The 21,438-nt window shown below is 31.5% G+C and overlaps 1 protein-coding gene across 2 annotated transcripts in view; it reads left to right on the top strand.

Annotated features, from left to right (window-relative positions):
* The window catches only part of LOC127716730 (rho GTPase-activating protein 6-like), a 57,243-nt gene that overhangs the window by 34,542 nt on the left and 1,263 nt on the right, over positions 1 to 21,438 (top strand). For both annotated transcript variants that reach the window (XM_052222977.1, XM_052222976.1), the window contains 10 exons: positions 2,401 to 2,557; positions 8,730 to 8,843; positions 9,198 to 9,336; positions 9,659 to 9,743; positions 10,849 to 11,047; positions 12,939 to 12,994; positions 13,565 to 13,715; positions 13,947 to 14,098; positions 17,318 to 17,497; positions 20,789 to 20,886. In XM_052222977.1, coding sequence (XP_052078937.1) covers positions 2,401 to 2,557; positions 8,730 to 8,843; positions 9,198 to 9,336; positions 9,659 to 9,743; positions 10,849 to 11,047; positions 12,939 to 12,994; positions 13,565 to 13,715; positions 13,947 to 14,098; positions 17,318 to 17,497; positions 20,789 to 20,886 — 1,331 coding nt within the window. The remainder of the gene's footprint in view (positions 1 to 2,400; positions 2,558 to 8,729; positions 8,844 to 9,197; positions 9,337 to 9,658; positions 9,744 to 10,848; positions 11,048 to 12,938; positions 12,995 to 13,564; positions 13,716 to 13,946; positions 14,099 to 17,317; positions 17,498 to 20,788; positions 20,887 to 21,438) is intronic.

Genomic DNA, 21,438 nt, shown 5'->3' with positions numbered 1-21,438 from the left:
TATTTTAGGATTGATTGTTGGTTGTTTATCGACCAGTGGCTAATACTTCATTCCTGTTCAGGTATCAGGACGAAGGTTCTATCAGGGAAATTCCATCGTATTGAAATATTTTTTTTTATTGTAACATCATTAGATTTGATAAGTCTCTTTTTTAGGGAAATTCTTTTCAAATTGCTTTGTATCTCCCAAATGATATTTAATGTTCAGTTAGTTGTTGTGCTTAGTTTAAGTTTCTGATTCTGTAGTTAACTTGTTGCCTTTTCATTATAATACATGCAATTGTGTGAGTGCTAATAAATATTGTCTTTGTCTTATTGCTTCTGTTTTAAGGTTATCAGTCCGATTTATGACCAGCTCGTATTATTTTAAGTATGCATTACACTGTATATCTTACGTATTGTATTCCTTTCAAACCTTCTAACAACAACGCTAAAAATATAAAAAGACAGCAAAATTTTACAAATATGAAAAATAAATTTTATCCTTAGCCTATTTTCAATATTGACATTCTGACGCCATGGCGGTATGCTCAATTAAATCTCATTGCATTACTATTGGATTGGCTTTCAAATCCCTAAATATTAATACGACTTATCTAAACTATCTCTTATGATGAGATACATACATAAATGGTTGGTGGTAGGGGGTCTTTTCGTTTTCCTATCTTTAAATTATATTGTTATGTAAAATCAGAGATTTTTATAATGGCTTTAGAATGATTTCGTTGTTCAAGTCGCTACTTGGAGGCACTCTAAAAATAACAGAAGGATCCCACGCACTAAAGTAGTGTCAAGACATTTTAGACGATAAATCCTTTGACATTTTAGGAGTGATTTAACCTTAGAAAACTACCATCTAGAATTTAACATTTACGACATTTTGCATTGCACTTCTTTTAATTTTACTGACACATTATAACCTTACCATTTAACCAAATAATACTAGTTGAACACAAATGCTTTTGTCTGACAAAAATGCTTTGGAAGAGAGTTTTATCATGGAGATAAATGCATTTTGACAGCGCCTCTGGAGAAAAATGAAGAAATAATCTTATGATCTTATATTAAAGTGATTTGACGAAGGATCAATGTGATAAATATAATTATAACACATACATTCCATTGTTAGCTTCACGACGAGGGCATTGGGGATACATTTTAATACAGATATTATATCCTTGTAACTCAATTCACCTTGTCTTCACCCGACTACGATTAATTCAAAAATTTATACGTACCTAATTATACCACGATATATATGTATATACTTTAAAATTGATATGATTTCTTTCGCATCTTTTCGCTTTTGGAACTGAAATGGAAACATACAGCTAAAAATAGTTTAATATCAACTGAATTAGATATTCTGGTCTCCATTTGGAAAAGGAGGAACGGCTTAACAATGCTAATTTGTCAAAGAAAATGTTGTATGAGGACTTGAAGACTACCCGGAAAATACTCTGATATAATTGTATCGATTTATTAAGTTATCATTAGTGGGCAAAAATAAACAAACCAGGCCATTGACATATGTATTACCTTTCGGATATACTGGGTATATGTTGTGACATCTATTTTTTGGAGATGTTTGTTGTTAGTAATTTGTGTGGTCTGTTTGTACTGGCCAATATTTTCTGGTGATTCCTACTTCCGGTTTATGTTTATTTTGGTACCAGACAATCGATGATAATGAAAGAACAACACAACATATCCCTCATAACGCCAAATACAACTATATCAAAGTTTTAAGCTAAACAGAACGACCATCTGATATTAATAAAAGACATAGAAACGACTTCTTCAAACAATATACGCATGGTCAAATTTTATATATGAATTTCATTATGAGAACGAGTGTGGACCATAAACCATGCCTTAAATGCTTTTCCTCAGAGGGGGCGGTTATTGTGGGCTACATGTATACTGGACGCACGACTGTCAACAACCTTTCTGTCAAGCTGTTAATAAGCAATTATAAAAACATAAACAAGTTTGGAACAAAGATAATTCAAGCAAAAACATACAATAGTAAACAACGGTTTTACCGCCATGTTTACGATCATATACCTTTTTTTTTTATTTCATACAGATCGTCATTTCTTCGAAATAGGTTATAGAATATGTAATGATTTACATAGAACTTGTTATCAATAACAAGTTTGTTGACAGTTCTGTCCCTGTCTATATATATATAAAAAAATTAGTATTGTGTTACTTACTTGTATTTTCAGAGAAAGCAACAGTTGTAACTCGACAATGAAAATATTTGAGGTAGACTAAAAAAAACGTTGTTAAAAAAGAAGAAGGGGGGGGGGGGGGGAGTTCAAATGCAGCGTTATACACAAACAAAAAGTTGACCATGATTTACTGTGTTATTTATTTTCATACAATATGTTTGCAGGGTAACTGCTGTTGGTGCAATGTAAGTGGAAGAAAAGTAGTTCTTAAACCATCCAGTTTACTTCAGTTAACGAATGCCGAGAGACTTGCCTTACAGAAAATAGTGCTATCAAAACTTCAGGCGTTGGACCTTGGCTGTTCGATCACAATTCCAAAAGGTAAACAAACTATATTAAACTTATGTGGATTATTTTCCTTGATGGGTACACCATGAATTTGATTATTACATGTTTAATATTCAAATTAATTCCACCACAATAATAAATAATCTTAAACCACAAATACCAGGAAATATAAAACTTACAAATGTATTCTCTTTTGTAATTACAAATTTATTCTCTTTAGTATCTGATCGAATTGATCTACGACCTCGGTATTAATAATTTCACTTCTGAGAAAACAAATATGCGAAATTTCCAGCTGGACTTAATTTTTATTTTTATGTGTATCCAGAAGGGGAGAATAAATTGAACAAGATAGGGACATAAAAGTTTGATCACGATAAACCTTTTTGGTGTATACTCGAAGCATTTATGACACTTCAAATAAATGTTATCATCATCATAAAAAAATTGAAAATATATAAAATGTACCAAGGAGAGGCCCAGAAAGGGCCCCATTATTTTAATAATTTGTAAAATAAAAACCATATGTTTCTTTTTCAAGAAAAAGAAGAAAAAAAAATTAAAAGACAAACGTGCGTTAATTAATTTCTTGAACTTTAAAACTTGACTAGACATTGTTTTTTTTGTCAGACTTCGAGACTATTTTTACGAATATGAGTCATATTGTCGTAGACCATTATACTTGCCTCATTAATTAAAATATTAATAGACTTAACTTAACATGCTATCATATTTTTAGACTATCTTAACCACAGGTTTTCGCGAAAATGTGTCTTAGTTTGATAATTACTTCGTATAAACAAAACCAAATCTGTTGTTGAAACGTAAAACAAGAACGATACTGCATGTAGTATTTATGTTTCGTTAGCGCCAATTACTAGACAAGCTAACCTTGTTTCATGACCATGGACACTTTAAACATGAATGAAAAGACATATATGCAGATATAATAGTGACATATGTTTGAAAAAGCCTACATTTTATATTGCATATTTATATATCAAAAGTGTGTTCCTAACATATTCTCAAAAACCTTATTTTCTGCGTACTGGTGATTTGCAGTCTATATATATTAGTGAAGCATACTAATGTACAAATGAATATCAATAATCTAGAAAGGATTAAGGTCAATTTCCACTGAAGTTATGTCTTTCATGTGGTCAATATCCGATAGTTATTAAAACCAAGTGAAGTTTGGAAAAGTAAAGAGTCTGAATAATTTACTTTAAGGATTTTGCTACAATTTCCCATACATACATAAAATTCAAAATGATTTCCAGTGCTATGCATACAGTAGCTTTATACGTCCATTCTGGTGAAATATGACAACTTTAACATGTTTTAGTAAATTTTATCTTCGGAGGACATCATTAACCGAAGCAAATCATTGTGTAAATTGTAAACAATACAAAGCATTACCTCCGTTTGAATTGTCATTTTGTTTTAGAATGTCCCAAGGATTAATACTCGAAATTTGCAAAACTCTTTCAGAATTGCAGTTTTGAGGCATTTATAGGCCTTTAAAATTGTTCTTTAAGTTCAACCCAAAAGAGTACACATGTAGCGGTGATAAACTGTAAATCTTAGTAAAGATGGAAGAACATTGTGTGAAAAAAATTCAGGGAGTATTGGCCTCTCCTCTTTAATCCTAAACGAACTTTTGAGAAATGTTTTTGCCGAATACTTGAACCAACAAACATATGTCTACAAACACTAAATGTGTCAGTATCTATTAATTCATAAGCTGATGACTGATGTTGTTCAATGTTTGCATACTTTAAGCTAAACAAACACCAGGATAAGCATACCTATCATTTAAGCAGCGTCTGCACGGAGACCACTTGTGGTAATTGAGTGCTTGTGGTAATTTAGTGCAAACAGAAGCTCAATCTTTTGAAAAACAATAGCTCTCGGTCATGAAAAACTCGTATCCATAAATATAAGAGGTTATCGCAGTAATGTACAAAGAAAAAGTTTGATTTTGGAAAAAAGATAAAAAAAAAAAACAGTTTCGTTTAATGACAAAACGTCGATAGCATAAAAAAAGACACTTTGCGTTCTTTAAAACATGTACCAAATCAAACGTGATGGATATTGTTTAAACAGATGTATAGGTGTTTTCAACTATAGATGTATATAGATGTTTTCGTGTCAATTCTAGTTATTAAAGTATTTAAAAAATAGGAAGAGGATGTTACGCATTCCTTTACAAATCGACCTGTTTGTATTCCATTCAAATGGTTACATAAATCGGACATTAAACCTTGTTGATCTGGATTATTGGGTGTTTGTGTTACCTGTTTAGTCGTCTCGGTATTGTTAACACACAGGGGGGAACCAGTAACAAGCAGTAGGTTATATAAACTTGAAATATATGTTTTCGGTGTTATACAAAACAAACATTGTGAAAAAAAAAACTGCTTTGAAAGTTTGGGTTTACACCCCACCTGACACCTTACGGATCGATAGAAAAAACGAATAACAAAAAATGTCACGCCAATTTTAAATGTCAGAAACACCTATTGTTAAATCGTATACAGCTTGAAAGTTATAGGGAAAATGAAAAACAATTATAAAGTTTAAAGTTTATCTTAAATCATTTATTTGGAAATTAGTAGGAAAAACTTTGTCGATTTGAAACTTTAGAACTTATAATTAAAGTAAATAAAAGGAATAAATAACACGCTTTGAGCAATTTTTTTTCCATGGCATCTTTGTAATTTATATTTTAGACACTTATTGGCTTGATCAAATTTCGCATTAAGAGGGTACTGAAAAGTATGTGGATACGAAATTCATCTGGGATACAATTTGTCCTATTTTGGGTCTCTAAAGAAATTATTTCATTGGATATATCAACTGTTTTTGAAAATTTAACCAATAAAATGTTTTTTGTCATCGTATATGGAGTTCATAAACAAAAGGTTGTTATTATGATAAAAAGCTAACTCTTATTTCCAGATTCAATATTTATAGTATTTAAAGTCTGGAATGTTATATCTTAAATCTGCAAGTATCTGATTTATCCAAAACATAGATCTGGTATTCTAAGTTTCCATAACTATTCCTACATTCTTTGATATTTTATTCCAAATCCAATAAATATTTTATAGTATTCATAATTTAGCAATGCTACTTATATCTGCAACTATCTGATTCAATGAAACATGTTGTTTGGATACCGATATTTTTCAACTTGTCAACAAACTTTTATTTTGCAACTGGACGTGAAGTTACCAACAATCAATCTGTCATTTACAACTGCAAACTTGTATCTGTATCAGTTAAAAGTTTGAATATCGATCTTTTGTTTTAAAGATTAAAGTATACTCCAACATGCTTTCTTGGTATGCCAATTGTGGGCCACACAATGTCAAGAATGTCAATTATCCTAGTAAGAAGTCGGATTAAGACCGATAGTCACAATTGACCACTACGTACTTAAAATGCTGTAAGGTGAAACTTTCATTGATAGTTGATTATTGTTTATATTATTTATTGACCTTCACAAGACCACAAATATGTTCTTATGAATAAAATCAATAACTTGTTTTTAGGAAATATTAACACGTTAGTTGTTTTTCAGTTGTTTTTGTCTTGTACGAACAATCCTTCTGTTTTATTTTGTCACCTATCCAAAAAACATATATCTGATGGTATAATTACGTGGGATAAAATGTGTAAAAATAATAGACCTCAAGGTCTTTGAAAAGCAATCAATTTTTATTGTATATTAGTAATTTACCAATGAGCCGTGACCCACATCGATCAAATCGGGCATACATGTACCAGATATTTTAGATATTTGTGGTAACACTTATGTCTGTGAAAAGGTATTTTTGAATGACTGGCGTTTTATGAGCATCGACGTCCAGTTCCCAGTTTCCTGGTTCATGTTTATATTTATTGGTCTTAGAAGTTTATTTTCTATTCGTTTTGGTATTTAAAATTAAATAAATGTCCAGTTACATATATTATACAAAAAAACGTAATAGTCGTCTGACGTTGATTCCAGCATCGAAGTCCAGTTTCCTTGTTCGTGTATATATTTATTGGTCTGAGAAGTCTGACTTTGTTTGCCATTTTTTTTTTGTTTAGAACTAAATAAATGTCGATACTATCCACAAGTTACATATATTACACAACAAAAAGTAAAGGTCGCCTGACGTTGGTTCTAGTACGTTGTCTCCTATATGACCGTATTATTCAAATTTGTAATTTGTGATGGCTATTGACTCACGATGATTCATATTGGTCCTTGTCATACCATCTGTGGCCATACTTACAACCAATCAACTTTATCAGTGAATTCTTAAGATTTGCTGTTGTTACATTTAAGAAAATCATTTAAATTAAGGACTATATCGCCCTCATGCAAAGCTCTGCATGATTCCTTATCCAGTATTGGCTACACTGTAGGTCCAATTGGTTTGATAAACTCTTCAACGTTTGTATTGAAACGGTGACTATTTGGTGGAACTAATTGTCACTCTTTTGAAAATTCGATAAGTTTATGTATGGTTGCAACCAAAGTTGACCCTAGAACATTTTTATTTTTGTTTTATTTAGACCCCAATGATCTATTTTACATGCGTTTTTGTTTTGAGTTTTCTAAACTATCTGGTCTCATCATGGAAGTAATATAGATAATACTTCCATGGTCTCATGACTGAGGTAATTTGGGATACAATCATCGTGCTATCTGAAATGGGCATCACACATTTATAAATTGAAGATACATGAATATTTGTAGGTTTATTGATAGGGTTAAAAAGAAACGGTTTTACAATTGGAATTATCGATCATAATTGACTGACATATTTACTTGTAAGCATGCGATTTTTTTTATCACGCGGTAGGTAAATAAATGAATTTTGAAGAGTGTAATTATAGACACATAAATATTAAAACATGTACAACGTCCAGAGGCATATTTGATAGCTGTAAAATAAAACACTATTTTCTTGCGCTGAAAAAGTTCAATCTTATTGAAAGTTTTACTTTAATAATGTATGAACCTGATGAAGGAGTCATTAACCCTGGTTAACAGATTCATCAAACAAACCACAATCCCTAATAAATAACAAGGCATGATAAAGAAAAAAATATATCGGTAGATCAGAGGTGTCATCACTGCATATGTGCTCTAGCTTAAAGACATCTGTATTGACTTCTGAAAAAAAAATTGATTGACAAGTCAGAAATCTACAACAAGAACAAATAACACACACACACACACACTCAAGTTGAATGAACAGTTATAGGTAAATAAATCTTACCTATACGGAAACAAGTTGTCATAATTATATACACTTGTCATCTTGTTACGTCATAAAAATAGAATAAACTTGTTTCTTATTTAATATGAAATTTATGATCCTCCTGTTGCTAATTAAAGTAATGACTAATTAATTAAACGAGAAAAAAATTCATTAGTAATCAGGAACAACAAAGATTGTCTGTTAGCAAACTTTGTTTTTATGGGGTGATGGGTTATCTTAGGTGCTATTTCGCATTTTCATCGGGATGTTTTTGAATATGACGGAACGCATACTAAATGTCATTGTTTTAAAAAACGTGCCTAAAAGCCAGCGTAACATTTGCATCGTTTGACAGCTTAATCAATACATGCATTCATATTTCTAATAATAGCAATTATAGATTCGAGAAAACACCCAAAAGCTGAATTACACCTGTTTTGCCCTTGGTATCTTTTCCCGCTCTATAAGAATTTATGCTCTAGTGTCAAACATGGCTCTAATTTTGTTAATTCGCCGGAATCTAGCTATTAATAGATACATTGTAAATAAATTTAACAAACATAAAAAAAAATATAACATATAGGACAACTGTTGACGAGGTTCTTGATTTTGCATGATAGTCAAATATGTTGAGGAGTTAAAGTTGTATGTTAGTGCTCAACCCTCCCAGTTTTATGTTTATCTCGTAAAGTGAATGCTAAAGTTACAAAGAATATATAATCTGTTCAGAATAAAATCATTTAAGTCAGTCGTTTGAACACAATATTTTGTTAAGATTTAAATAGCACCAACATGCATGACAAATGCATTCATTACTTTGACTTTAAATTGAATTATATGCTTCTGCAATGAGTACACATGCACACATTATAATGTTAACATATGAAATCTGCTTTTAATATGCGTGAGATTTAATTTTAAATGAATATTTTTCTTTTTTTCAGAGTCACCTGATACTAAGCGAAAACGAAAAGTTCTAGCGTTTAAGAAATCCCATTCAGCAAACCTTGGTGCCTTAATAGATAAAATCCATGATACTAAAGACAAGGAAAATAAAGGTAATAAATGGGAAATTAAATACAACAGACGTCTAAAATAGAAAAAAAAAGAACATGACGGAATTGTCAGACCTTAAGATATGTTTAGTTGTTCATTGGTTTTCTCTTTTGAATTGTCCATTTTGTCGAATAGTAACCTTTTATAGGATACAATGCGTTATGGGCATTTCTCACTGTTGAAGGCCACAAGTTGAATTGTAATTGGTCACATATTTGTCCTTTGATGTCTCTTTGACAATTATACCACATCTCCTTTTTTATGCAACATACAATGTGTTGATTTTAATAATGCTTTATCATTTGTCAACAATGACTGATTTTTAAACAAAGTTTATAGAAAATGTTGTGTTACAGATTCCCAGCCAGTTGGGCTTGTGTTCGGAATACCTCTTGCAAAGTGCATCGCTAATGACAATGAACTTCGAAAAAGACGAGCGGCAACGAAAGAAAAAGCAAATGATGGGGACATTGTGATAACTAGAAGAGATCAAAGGTATAATACAGTATAATGATATGTTTTTATGTAAAAATACGATTGAAGATTTTGAAGTGTAAAATATAAGCATTTTATTGATGCTTTACCTTTTGAAGATAGTCATAATGCTACATCCTTACACATTAAAACATTTTGACCAATTTTTACTTTAAAAACCAAGACTGGTTACATCCATGTAGAAAAATAATTGTATAGATGATCTGTAACCTGAATCAGATATCAACATTTAGTATTTACATATATAACCAGTAATCATTTACCAGTTGAAATGTTGATTAATGTACATACTAAAGATTTTTTTATTGTTACCTTTTTACAGGAAATCCAGTAGTTCATCTCATGGTTCACTTGACAACTACACGCAAAATGGTGGTTCAACATTGTCACCAGATAAACTCACCCGGGTAAGTAGGATTAGGAGTTTAATTAAAATGCATGTTTGTTTTTTAGAGTTCTCAGTGACAAATAAGAAACTTACATGTCTGATAAACGTGTAAATGAAGTCAGAAAGCTTTTGAGAAAATATAAGAAATATGAACAGAATACACGAAATATATCATTAGTTGTTATTAGCTCTTCCAGCATGGGAGAAGATGTGTATTTTGGCATACACTAAGTGCATTATCATCTGTATATCTGTCTGAAGCTGATCAATGTAGAAGATGATTCAGCTTCTATTTTAATCCCAATACTGAGTTCTATATAGAAATCACTAGTCTTTTTTTAATTTCTCGAAAGCATTAAATCTCTGATAATTTTACCGAGTCATCAGAAACCAGACCCATTCTGTAAACAAATCGATGTAAAAATAATTACATTATTGTGGATAACTTAGTTTAATAAATCCAGATTATCCTGTTGCATAGCTATGTCATAATATATATGTTAGTTGTATACCAGATTGACATAATTGAATTAAAGCATATTCTGGAGAGGCAATTCGAACTGCTGTTTATAGGTTTTTTAAAAACATTCTTGAACACATGCTTTGTGATAATATTGGTGTAATTTGTACACAATGAAATACTTTGACAAGTTTATCTTAAACACTAATAAAACTTTTTTGATCTGAAATATTCCTTTTGATCTGAACAGCTCTAAAAAAGACTGAGCAATATTTTATAAAGTCATTATCAGTCTTTCATGCAATTTGCAAACTAATCCACAAGTCAGTACTGTTCCGACAATTGGCTTGGAGTCTATTAAGATCTGGTCAGTCTATGTTCAGACTCTTCGGTAGATGCTATTTACCTGTACACATCTACATCATACTGAATTGTCCGAAAAGCTACCACTGAACAGTACTGAATTTACATCAAGCGAATCGTTTTGCCAGTAAATAATAATTACCCCAGTGGATAAGTCTGAAAATTGACTGCAAGACTAAACATGACTTATATAGTATTATTCAGACTTTTCAGATCACGTTAAGATCAAAATGACTGTTTCAGACTATAGTTCATTTACTAGTAGTGATAAATTCTTTATATATATTTTTAATGTTCACAGTGTGCTGCAAGTTCAGATTCGCTATCAGAATCGGATTGCAGCCGACATACAACTAATTCAAGTCTGGTAGATGCTCTGTCATTGTCTACGTCATCACGACAGGGGAGTTTACTCACAGATACCTTGCCAAATGTGTCTTCAGATAGTCCACAAGTGCCACATATAGTCAATGTTTGTTTTAAACATATAGAAACTTATGGTAAGTTTTAAAGAAATAAATGCTCACATGGAAGTCAATACATCTCATTATATATCTGGTGAAGACATTGCAAAAAAATTCAAAACATTGACTGAATTAAACACCAATTTCCCAAACATTGATTCCACGTAAACTGATAACGAAATAAAAATATAAATAAATGCGTACACATGGTAGTCTATACATCTATCTGAAGCGATGATATTGCAAAAAATAACATTGAAAAAAAAACACCATTTCCCAATCATTGATTCCATGTAAACTGATAACAAAATAAAAACAATAACGTCAATATTTAAATCTGTTGTGAAATACAGGTTTTAGAAGATCGTTACAAACCATGTTACCTACCGGTATGATATTGCACCCTCGGTATCTTCTTGCCTATTTTTACATGGATAAAGCATTTGCAAAACTGTTTCTTGCGAATTTAGCTATTCTGTTTATGCCCTTTACTTAGTTTTGATGCTCAACAATGTTTTGTCTCGAGCATATCGACCATCAGAAGGCAAAGTAATATCGGACTAACCAGATGGTGTGATCAAAACACATGTCTTGACATTTGATATTGCTATATACTGTATTTTCAAAGTACCCTTCCGGAGCACCTGAGATCACCCCGGTGTTTGGTGGGATTCGTGTTACTTAGTCTTTAGTTTTCTATGTTGTGTTTTGTATACTGTTGTTTGTCTTTTTTTTTTGTCCTTTTCCGTTTTTTGCCATGGCATTGTCAGTTCTTTTTCGACTTATGAGTTTGAATGTCTTTTTGGTATCTTTCACCTCTCTTTGAAAAGCATTTCAGTTGAAGATTGTCTAATTACTTTTAGTGTAGATTGATCTACATAATATTTATGCTAACTTAAGTGTACTGCTTGGACCTTTGAGGTTCCAACATCACAAACGTCCATAGGTACTTACGAAATATTGTCTTATGACATGGCTTACGGATCAATAAATTCCACTCTTTTATGTTTGATTCATACTTCAACAGATTAGAGATATATAATGTTCAACAGCTTTCAGATCATGACATATAAATGACCAATTTTATGAATGAGTTATTTTTATGGCCCTTATGGCACAAGATAAATACAGAAAGTAAAAGGCAAAAGAATCTCAATGACTTTTGAATTACATAAATTTATTTTACATTTTGTTTGATAATAAATGTGTAAATATTGATGACCGATATTTTTGGTGGGTACCGACCCTGTGACCTTTCAGGTGAACTATGAAGGCTGTTGTGTTTTACTGAGTCCCGAAACTCTTGGAGTGTTTATGGATTCTTTTGTGTGCAAGACAACATTACTTTTTATTCAAAGTTTTATTGACTGAAAATATTTGCGCCATCTTTAAATACAATATATTGAATTTTTGAATCGTAGGTTTTCCATCTATACTTGAAGAGGATTTTTTTTATTGTTATTTTAACTTATCAAAAAATATTGACATCCGATTGATGATTTGGATGGTACTCTCAGGAACTTTTTAAAGTTGAAAAAGAAATAAAAAGTATGCAAATATGAATATTTTTGCAGAACTTTTATCGTTATTTTTTAGACTAAGAAGCTACTAACTAATCTTTTTGAAAAACTATCCCTACACTAATATCCTAATTTATAAGCATGTACAACAAAAGGTATTTAATTTGCAATGCTTAAAGAAAGCTTTTTTGAAAGGAAATCTGTATAGGTGACCAGATCAGTTTCACTTTCAAGCACGATATAAATAAAACTACTCGAAATAAACATACTCTTATAGACATGTGGTTCAGGGATAATTTTCACAAATGAACCACAAACGCCTAAAACGCAGTTTTATTCTTGTGAAATACCTTCAGTTATTGATGATTTACTATCTTCGTAAATAATGACCATGTTTATTTTTTCAGGATTACGGGTATTGGGAATTTTTAGAGTTGGTGCTTCTAAAAAACGTGTGAAACAGGTAAATTGAAGAAACCTATGTCTTAAGATTTTTTTAATGTTCGAATATAACATGTTATCAAAGAAAACGTGAGGTTATTACATCACAATTGCATCACAGCTCTATAGGAGTGTTATGTGTATATATGCAGTATGTTGTAGATTGTATTAATTAAGTCATTCTGTAAAATTAGAAAGTGATAACCGACATATATTTTATTAAAATGAGTTTTTCTAATCAGAAGCAATGAACAGGTCAAAGGTATTGCGAAAAGATATAAAAGGTTATAACACCAATACACAACAAAAGCTAAAGGACAGAAAATGTCGAGTTTATGTTTCGACCCAAATGATCTTTGTCAAGGGTTGTTAAAGAAGAATTATTTTGTACATATCACACAATTTAGAAAAACGTTCCTCCGTAATAGAACGCACACATTTAGTAATTATTTGAATGAATTAAATTATTTCAAAGCTCGATGATATTGAACACTGGAAAACAATGTAAAGCTGCATTAAGATTCGGACGCACGAAATTTATGCAGTTTTAGTTTCATGCACTGATTTAATCTATTTATTAATATTTATTCAGATTCGAGATGAATTTGACAGTGGAAAGGACGTACATTTGGACGAATCTCACAGTCCACATGATGTTGGGGCTTTACTCAAAGTGTATTTCCGTGATTTACCAGACCCATTACTCACGAGAGATTTATATACCCCATTTGTTGCAACGAGAAGTGAGTATGAAGTATACTATACCTTTTCAGTCTGATATCAAGATATCAAAGAGTCAAATGAACACAAATAAACAACTAACTGTTATGTATTTACTGAAATAGACAGTAAACGGATTAATTAATTTTTCGTTACGGATTTAGACAATTTGTACAATAATAAAATGTCGTTTGTTGCATAAACAAAGAAGACAAACAAATAAAATGTCCAACGTTTCTTTTTTTTTATTACAGAACTTTCTTCACGAGAAAATCAGTCGGCTGCAATGCAATATCTAGTCGCTTTACTTCCAACATCGAGTAGAGATACTCTACAGTCATTGCTGAATTTTCTAGCCAAAGTTGTTCAACATTCCACAGACACTCTCGACGCAGATGGAGAAACGGTTAGTATTTTTCTAATTGAATAAGAATACATCAAGGCCATGTCCTTGTACAACCAATGTTTCTGAGTTCAGTGTGTCGTCCATTTCGCTGAAACAGTATACATTATTGTTGAGGGGCCAGCTGAAGTCCGACTCAGAGTGCGGGATTTTCTCGCTGCGTTGAAGACCCATTGGTGGCCTTCGGCTGTTTTCTGCTCTTTGATCGGGTTATTGTTTCTTTGACACATTCACCGTTTCCATTCTCAATTCTATGATTATGTTTTTTTTTAAAGTTTATATTTACAATTACATACGGCCTCTTGATGTTCTATGTTTTTGTTCTACCACACATATATCTATGCCTGTGTGTACTATTAATAGTCCAGCTCTGCATACGGAAGTTATAAAAAAAAACAATTTGTACTTCCTTGGTGTAAAATCTAGGTTATTCTGATATTGGCTTAACTTTATGGGTATACTCGTGTAATATTAACAGTTAAGCCAAGACCTTAAGTTATCACTATAGAAAACCAACCTAGTCTTCCTTTGTGTAATGATAGATAAGAGGCCCAATGTATTCATCATATAAACAGTTGGCTTGTCACGAAATAGAAGTTCCTTCATAATATTAGTTCCAAATGGAAAAAATATTCTGGAGTATTATTTCCACTGGAACAAATATCACAGTATATGTTCCTAACGGAATAAAAGATATAGCTCTTCAACTGTTTCGGTACTTATACATCCCTCGGATTTCAAATGTTTGGCATTGAGCGTTCCTGATGAAGGTTAATCCAGAAAAGCGCTTCGGACGCATGAAATTATTAAACGTGTTGTTTTCAATTTTTTATAGAATATTTGTTCCAACAGGAACAGATATAATGACATTGTTTATAACAAAGTTTCCAGTGGAACTTCTGTTAGGCGGAACAAATTTACGTTGACAGGCTCTCTCGATCTAAATCCTAAACAGCAACAAATATGTACTAGACAACAAAACTGGTTCTTTATTATGTATTCCGAGAAAAGACAGCCAAAATGGTTACTTTTCGAATTGAATACCAAGTTATACGCGTATTACGTTAGTGAATTATATATCAGTTGACTGCAATAACTTATATGGTCAACTGACCATATAATTCTAAAGACCGGGAGGACTCTTTTTTCAGAAAATTAGTAGGTTTTTCCCGGCATGGTTTAGGAAAACGACCACCATTTAACATTTTTGCACTTTAATACTACAGTAAAGCTGTTCCTTTTTTCTGTCAATTTTTATATGATGAATTTATTTGTGACATGATCAACATCAATGTATTTAGAAGTACTTGCTCTTCCTCTGAAACGTGTCATAATAATTCTCCTCAGACTTTTGACCATTAATCATGCGCTTAAGTCGATTTATGATTGTAGTAAACTTAAGCAGACATAAATCTTACGCTTCAGCTTCATACTGTTACACCATTAAATCTGTTCGGATTATTTAAGGAAGTTTACGATATATCAGTGTACTTTAGCCCCGGGATATTGATTTGGGACACAATGCGCCCACAACATTCTCTCTAGTGAATGGTGAAGCATGAAATCCAATGACCAACTCTATGGATAGTTAATGTAGGATACGATAGGTGCCATGAGTGTCCACGTACGGTCATAAATAAATCATATTTTGATATCACTTAATCTTTTTATGTCATATTTACACCTCAAGCCCTTTACAGTCAATAACACTAGAGCAGTGTAAAGAGATGGTAATGATCGACAAATCATTAGGATTTTTTGTTAAACGTTTTAATGATTGATACAAAATGCTGTTACTATTAGCACGGATCAGAACATGGATTATGATTCAATATTATGTTTTTGGCTGACGGGTGGAATTTAGATATCATGATGATTTAACAAAAATCTTAAACTGTATCTAAAACACTTAAATGTCTATCATTTTGGGTGATTTTGAAGATTACTGATATTAAATAAAATAATAACAAAATAAAATTTAAAATTGTAGGAATTAAAGGTTTTGAGATCATAATGTATTTTAATTTAAGGATAGTTTTGTTTACTTTTTAAAGCTTGTCGTATAATAGCAAAAATATATAAAATAGCTTTAATGAAACAGAAAGCGTTTAAAAATTACAGGTGACAGTTATGTGGCTGTTCAGCTAAACTTAACTATACCTCACTACTTGGTTAATGTGATAATTGTAGATTTATGAATAAAATTAATGTGGGAAAAATCTTAATTTGTAATTATATACGTTATATACTTAATAATAAGTAGAGTAACAAGGTCCCTTTTTATTGTATAAGTAGGTGTTTTCCACAATCCATCATTTTTGAGTCGTAAATTTTATAAAAATTAAATATGATTTGAAAGCTCAAATGTTTTATAAGTGCAAATATCATAAAATGAATAATAAAGGTTAATGGATTTAGATGTATATATATTACCATGTATTAATCCTTGAAATTAACTATATTTCTTACCTTTCACGTAAAACAATCATTTTGCACAATTCATTGATAAAGCACGTATTATTAAAATGTCACAAATTTTTAATGGAAATTATACAAAATTTATACAGTTTGATATTAAGACGTATGGATGACATGGAACAAAAATGAATTGACTATTGGCAATAAATTCATTCAGGCAATTAGATCTTGGTATAACCTAAAAATATCTAATACCAACAGTCAAATGTACACTCTTGTTGCAAAGCAAGTCTTAAGTCCTTGTTGACATTGCTTTTGTCGTGTCTGTCTCCTAATTGAATTACGGTTTATGACAAGGGCGTCCGTTTTGGCTATATATACGGAATGTATAAATACGTAACCACGTCACGTCCAAATGGGGTCCTTGTGTAAGGAGAATACCAGCTGCTCGCTGGAATAACTCGTATAGGTAATATGTTGCAAGGTAAAATGTCTTCCCTTATCAAGCATTTCCAGTGGAAGTCTAAATTCCCCGTCCTTCATCAACATCGACCCGACCACTTTGATGAACCTGACTATTGGCTTTATGGTTAATTTGTTCTCTTGTATATGCATGTACATTTGCCACTGGGCATTAAGCAACAACAAACATTCAACACATTAGTCTTCTTCTATTCAAAGCAGATGTTTTGGTATTTTCCATTTAACTTAAAAGACTGAAATCGACTGTCAAAATTAAACTTGTTGAAGATTTATGCCAAAAAAACGATGATTCTATCTGAATTTTCTCATTTTATTTTACAGCTTCCTGGAAACAAGATGGATGCACACAATCTTGCCACTCTGTTCGGTCCTAATATACTGCGGAAAACTAAGGGATCAGAAAAGGAGTTTAATGTAGAGAGTGTAGAAAGATTAGAAGAAAGTAAAGAAGTTATCGAAGTAGTCAAGGATATGATAGAGAACTATGATAAAATGTTTGAGGTAATAATCATTTGATTTTCTGGGGGGGGTTCGCAAATGAATATCCTGGCCTGGTAAGAGCTGAAAATAAATAATCTTGCATAAGACAGGATGAAAATGAATATTTTGCATTACAAAATGCAGGAAACCATTGTGTATAAAAGTGCAAATAAATTTTCGCGGATGGGAACAATGTTTGCACATGAACTTTCTATCACGTGGTAGTGTAGAAAAGAGTACTTGTGTACTACACTATATATATATGAGAGACAGTTAAATAGATATTCCCTTTTATGAAATTTAAGGCTAAAAAAACAAACTCTTAAATGTCAAGACATACCGACTTTAAGTTATTGCAAGGTCAGCAAGAAAATAAGTCTATCTTGAGGTTATTGACGAAAGTTATAAAGTTTTAAATTCAGATTATTACTGGCCTTATAATTTAAGATATTAAACATGATTCCTTTATATAAATAAGAAGATGTGGTATGAGTGCCAATGAGACAACTCTTCATCCAAGTCACAATGTATAAAAAGTTAACAGTTATAGGTCAAAATACGGCCTTCAACACGGAGCCTTGGTTCACACCGAAAAGCAAGCTATCAAGGGCCTTTAGTCTGTTTTGTTACACTTTTGATTTAGATATGCAGTAAAAACAATCTTTTCTAAAGGATTCTTTAAATTAAATAGATTTTCGTACTCTAAATATTACTTAAATAGATAATTTTATATATTGCTACAAATTTCTCTTCAAAATAAGAAGGTTTTCAAAATTATGAAAAATAAAGTGTGTTTGATGGAAAAATGTTTGAGATTTTCTTAGTATTTTTTTTATTTGTAACCGCGAATAAGACATTAACCTTATTATTGTTTTAAAAAAGCTGGAATAATTATGTTGTAAATGCATTCCTTTAGCTTTTAGGTTTATCAATGTCCATGACATTAGAGATGTAAATAGATGGAATCAATTTTTTGTATTTATCACTTAAAGAAATAAGCTTTCATCAGCATTATAAAAACGATTAGATTATTATGTTTTACGAAAAGCACTAGGGGAGTGTTTAACGACTTTGACTACCCATGAGGGTCTCGCACGGTCGGTAATTACGAAAAGGACATTGATCTACAAGGTATGATAAGGTCACTTTTTGGTCCCTTGAAACGGAAAATTAAAAAAATCTTATCAAACTCCGTTAGAATTTCACAAAATATTAGTCTGTCAAATATCAGTATTTAAGAAAAAAAATAATTTCGTATTACATATTCTAACTATAAATACTTTTGACTTTTAAAGACGTTTTGACAAGTACCCGGATACTAAACGTCGGCCTTGAAGTTTCCTGTATCGGACTTGTTAGGCGACATATTTTTCCATAAACCAGATTGAAAGTAAATTATGAATTCATAAAGCTTGCATTTCATCCTAATATTATACCAAAATAGAATCGGATCCTATTACGATCAGATAAACATATTAAATTGGACTCGCCGTCAATTACAATACTATAGGATGGCCATGACCTACTCAGAATATTCAGTGCAGAATTGTTATTTTTTTGCATCCAGTTGACAAAAGAATTGAATAAGATTTTGATGTTGCATTTTTTAATTTCAAACATTTTAGGAGTTAAAAGTAGGCTTAATATTAATGACAATTTAAATTATGGGCTAAAAATGTATTGCAACCATTACAATGGGCGAAAGTTTCATTGAAATCACAATAATAGACCAATTGGTATTCATTACAATAGGCTAAAGGTTCATAGAAAAAGTTGGGTGGCGACGGCTGAAAGTGACATGCACAATAAAAAAAAACTTTTCACTCCTTTCATTTTCATTTTTTTTTATTTTCAATATTACTTTTTGTTTACTAAAAGGGGAGGATGGTGGCATAACGTAGTTTTACGCCATTCCCCCAATTTTTGAGAGTGGGGCAATAGGACCTTTTCACCCTTCACCAGCTTCTAAGTACCTGCCGTATTTTTGTTTCAAATCTACAATTATGTCGTTATACTACTGTTAAAATCCTGGTGCCTTGACTGACAGTGACATTGTCAGACTAACTATATTGATAGCAGAAAGTATAGTTGTCCACTCTTTGAACTGTCCCCTATTGAGATCAGTAGGTTACGAGTTTAAAAGAAATTGAAATTGAAAACTTTGCCATAATTTCTGTAGAATGTTCTATAAAAAGTAACGTATTAAATGAATCTGTTCTTAAATATCGTCTAGAGCCAATTTTATATCCGATACATCTCATCATTTGAGATATTAAAGTATATCTAGATTGTATAGATATTGTAATATAATATACTTGTCTTAAATGTCGAATTGAAATATTTTATTCTTTTAAATATATATTAGATTTATATATTCATAATTTTTTAACTGATGACACAGCACAGAGTTTGTTAAATGATACTGGGTAGTACTGTTTCTATCATATTATTAGTAACTTACTGCCTATTAAGCACGATGTTAAGATAAATGACTTTTATTGAATATAATGTCATTGTTTAAATTTGCATACCGCAAGGACAGATGATTGTGTTACTTATTAAAATGCGGCGAATGGAATTATATGTATATTAAACTTGCAAAAAAATGTCACCTTGCAGTGCACTTAATTGTAACATATTAAATTTATACCAATGGTTTTTGACCCGAATATTATACAAAAACCATTTTTCTTAAAATTGTTAATATGTTTTTGCTACTGGCATATATAATAGTATATTTTATGAAAGTTCTATTATAAATCATTCAAGGAAAATAATTATTTATCTTAAGGCTTAAAGAAAAGTACATGCACTGGTTTAGTTTAAATTTTATATGTAGAACAAATACAGATTATAGTGTATTCACAAAAGATTTAAAATTAGTTCCCCTAGTTTTACTTTCTACTCGTCTTCGTCCTTTCATCATGATTTAGTCTATCAGGAACCTGATGTTCAGTGGTTGTCGTGTGGTCCATAAGTGTTTCTCGTTTCTCGTTTTTTTATATAGATTAAACCGTTGGTTTTCCTGTTTGAATGGTTTTACACTGTTCGGTGTGAGCCAAGGCTCCGTATTGAAGGCCGTACTTTGACCTATAATGGTTTACTTTTACAAATTGTGACTTGGATGGAGAGTTGTCGCATTGGCACTCATAACACATCTTCTATTATCTATTTAAACCGGGTTTTAATTAATTGTCCCTTGGTATCTTTTGGTCCTTTTCGGTAACCATTTAGTTTGAACAACATTCTCGGAAGCCTTTGTTCTATTGCCGTCAGATACAGTCGAGTACATTTCTATTGTTTTTATTTTAGGTTCCTGCTTTATTGAGAGATGAGGTTTTACGGTTGCTATTGGAGACCGACCCAGATACAGCTGATCACCTTTTGAAATCTTTCGGAAGTGATGTCAGGTAAATAATGTTTCAAATTATAATCTGATTATAATGCAGATCCTGTGTCCACACTTGGCTTACGAGGATCTGAAAAACGCTCCATTTTACTTTCGGTTAAAATACAATTCGGGATTCTCAGGTTTTGTCGTAATGATACACAACTTCAAAAATTTAGAGGCAGAAATTTCATTGGTTGATAGAAAATTTATCAGAGCATAAAGTAGGACAAAGTGTTATCAGATCCTTGGATAGAAGCATAATTTAATTTGAGATCTCATCAATAAAAGATATTCGGGAAAGATTAAAGGGAGCAGACCAAATAGAACACATGAGAAATACGCTGTTGAATTGAGTATTAGGGTAGCTGTCACTTTGATGTATACTCCACATCGGGTTTTTTCTCTCACAGTTATCTATGTATCATATGAAAAGTACCTTTCGAATGTTTTAATTGTTCGGAATAAGTGTGTAAAGTTTTTGTTCCGAATGGTAGAAAACCTACAACAGAACAAAAAAAAAAACCAAACCTTCACATGTTTGATTCAGTCTTTAAGCAGACAGAAAGTAAAC

The sequence above is a fragment of the Mytilus californianus genome, unplaced genomic scaffold (genome assembly GCF_021869535.1).
Source record: "Mytilus californianus isolate M0D057914Y unplaced genomic scaffold, xbMytCali1.0.p SCAF_9, whole genome shotgun sequence".
In the NCBI taxonomy this organism is placed as follows: domain Eukaryota; kingdom Metazoa; phylum Mollusca; class Bivalvia; order Mytilida; family Mytilidae; genus Mytilus; species Mytilus californianus.
This window is presented reverse-complemented; position numbering and strand designations above follow the sequence as displayed.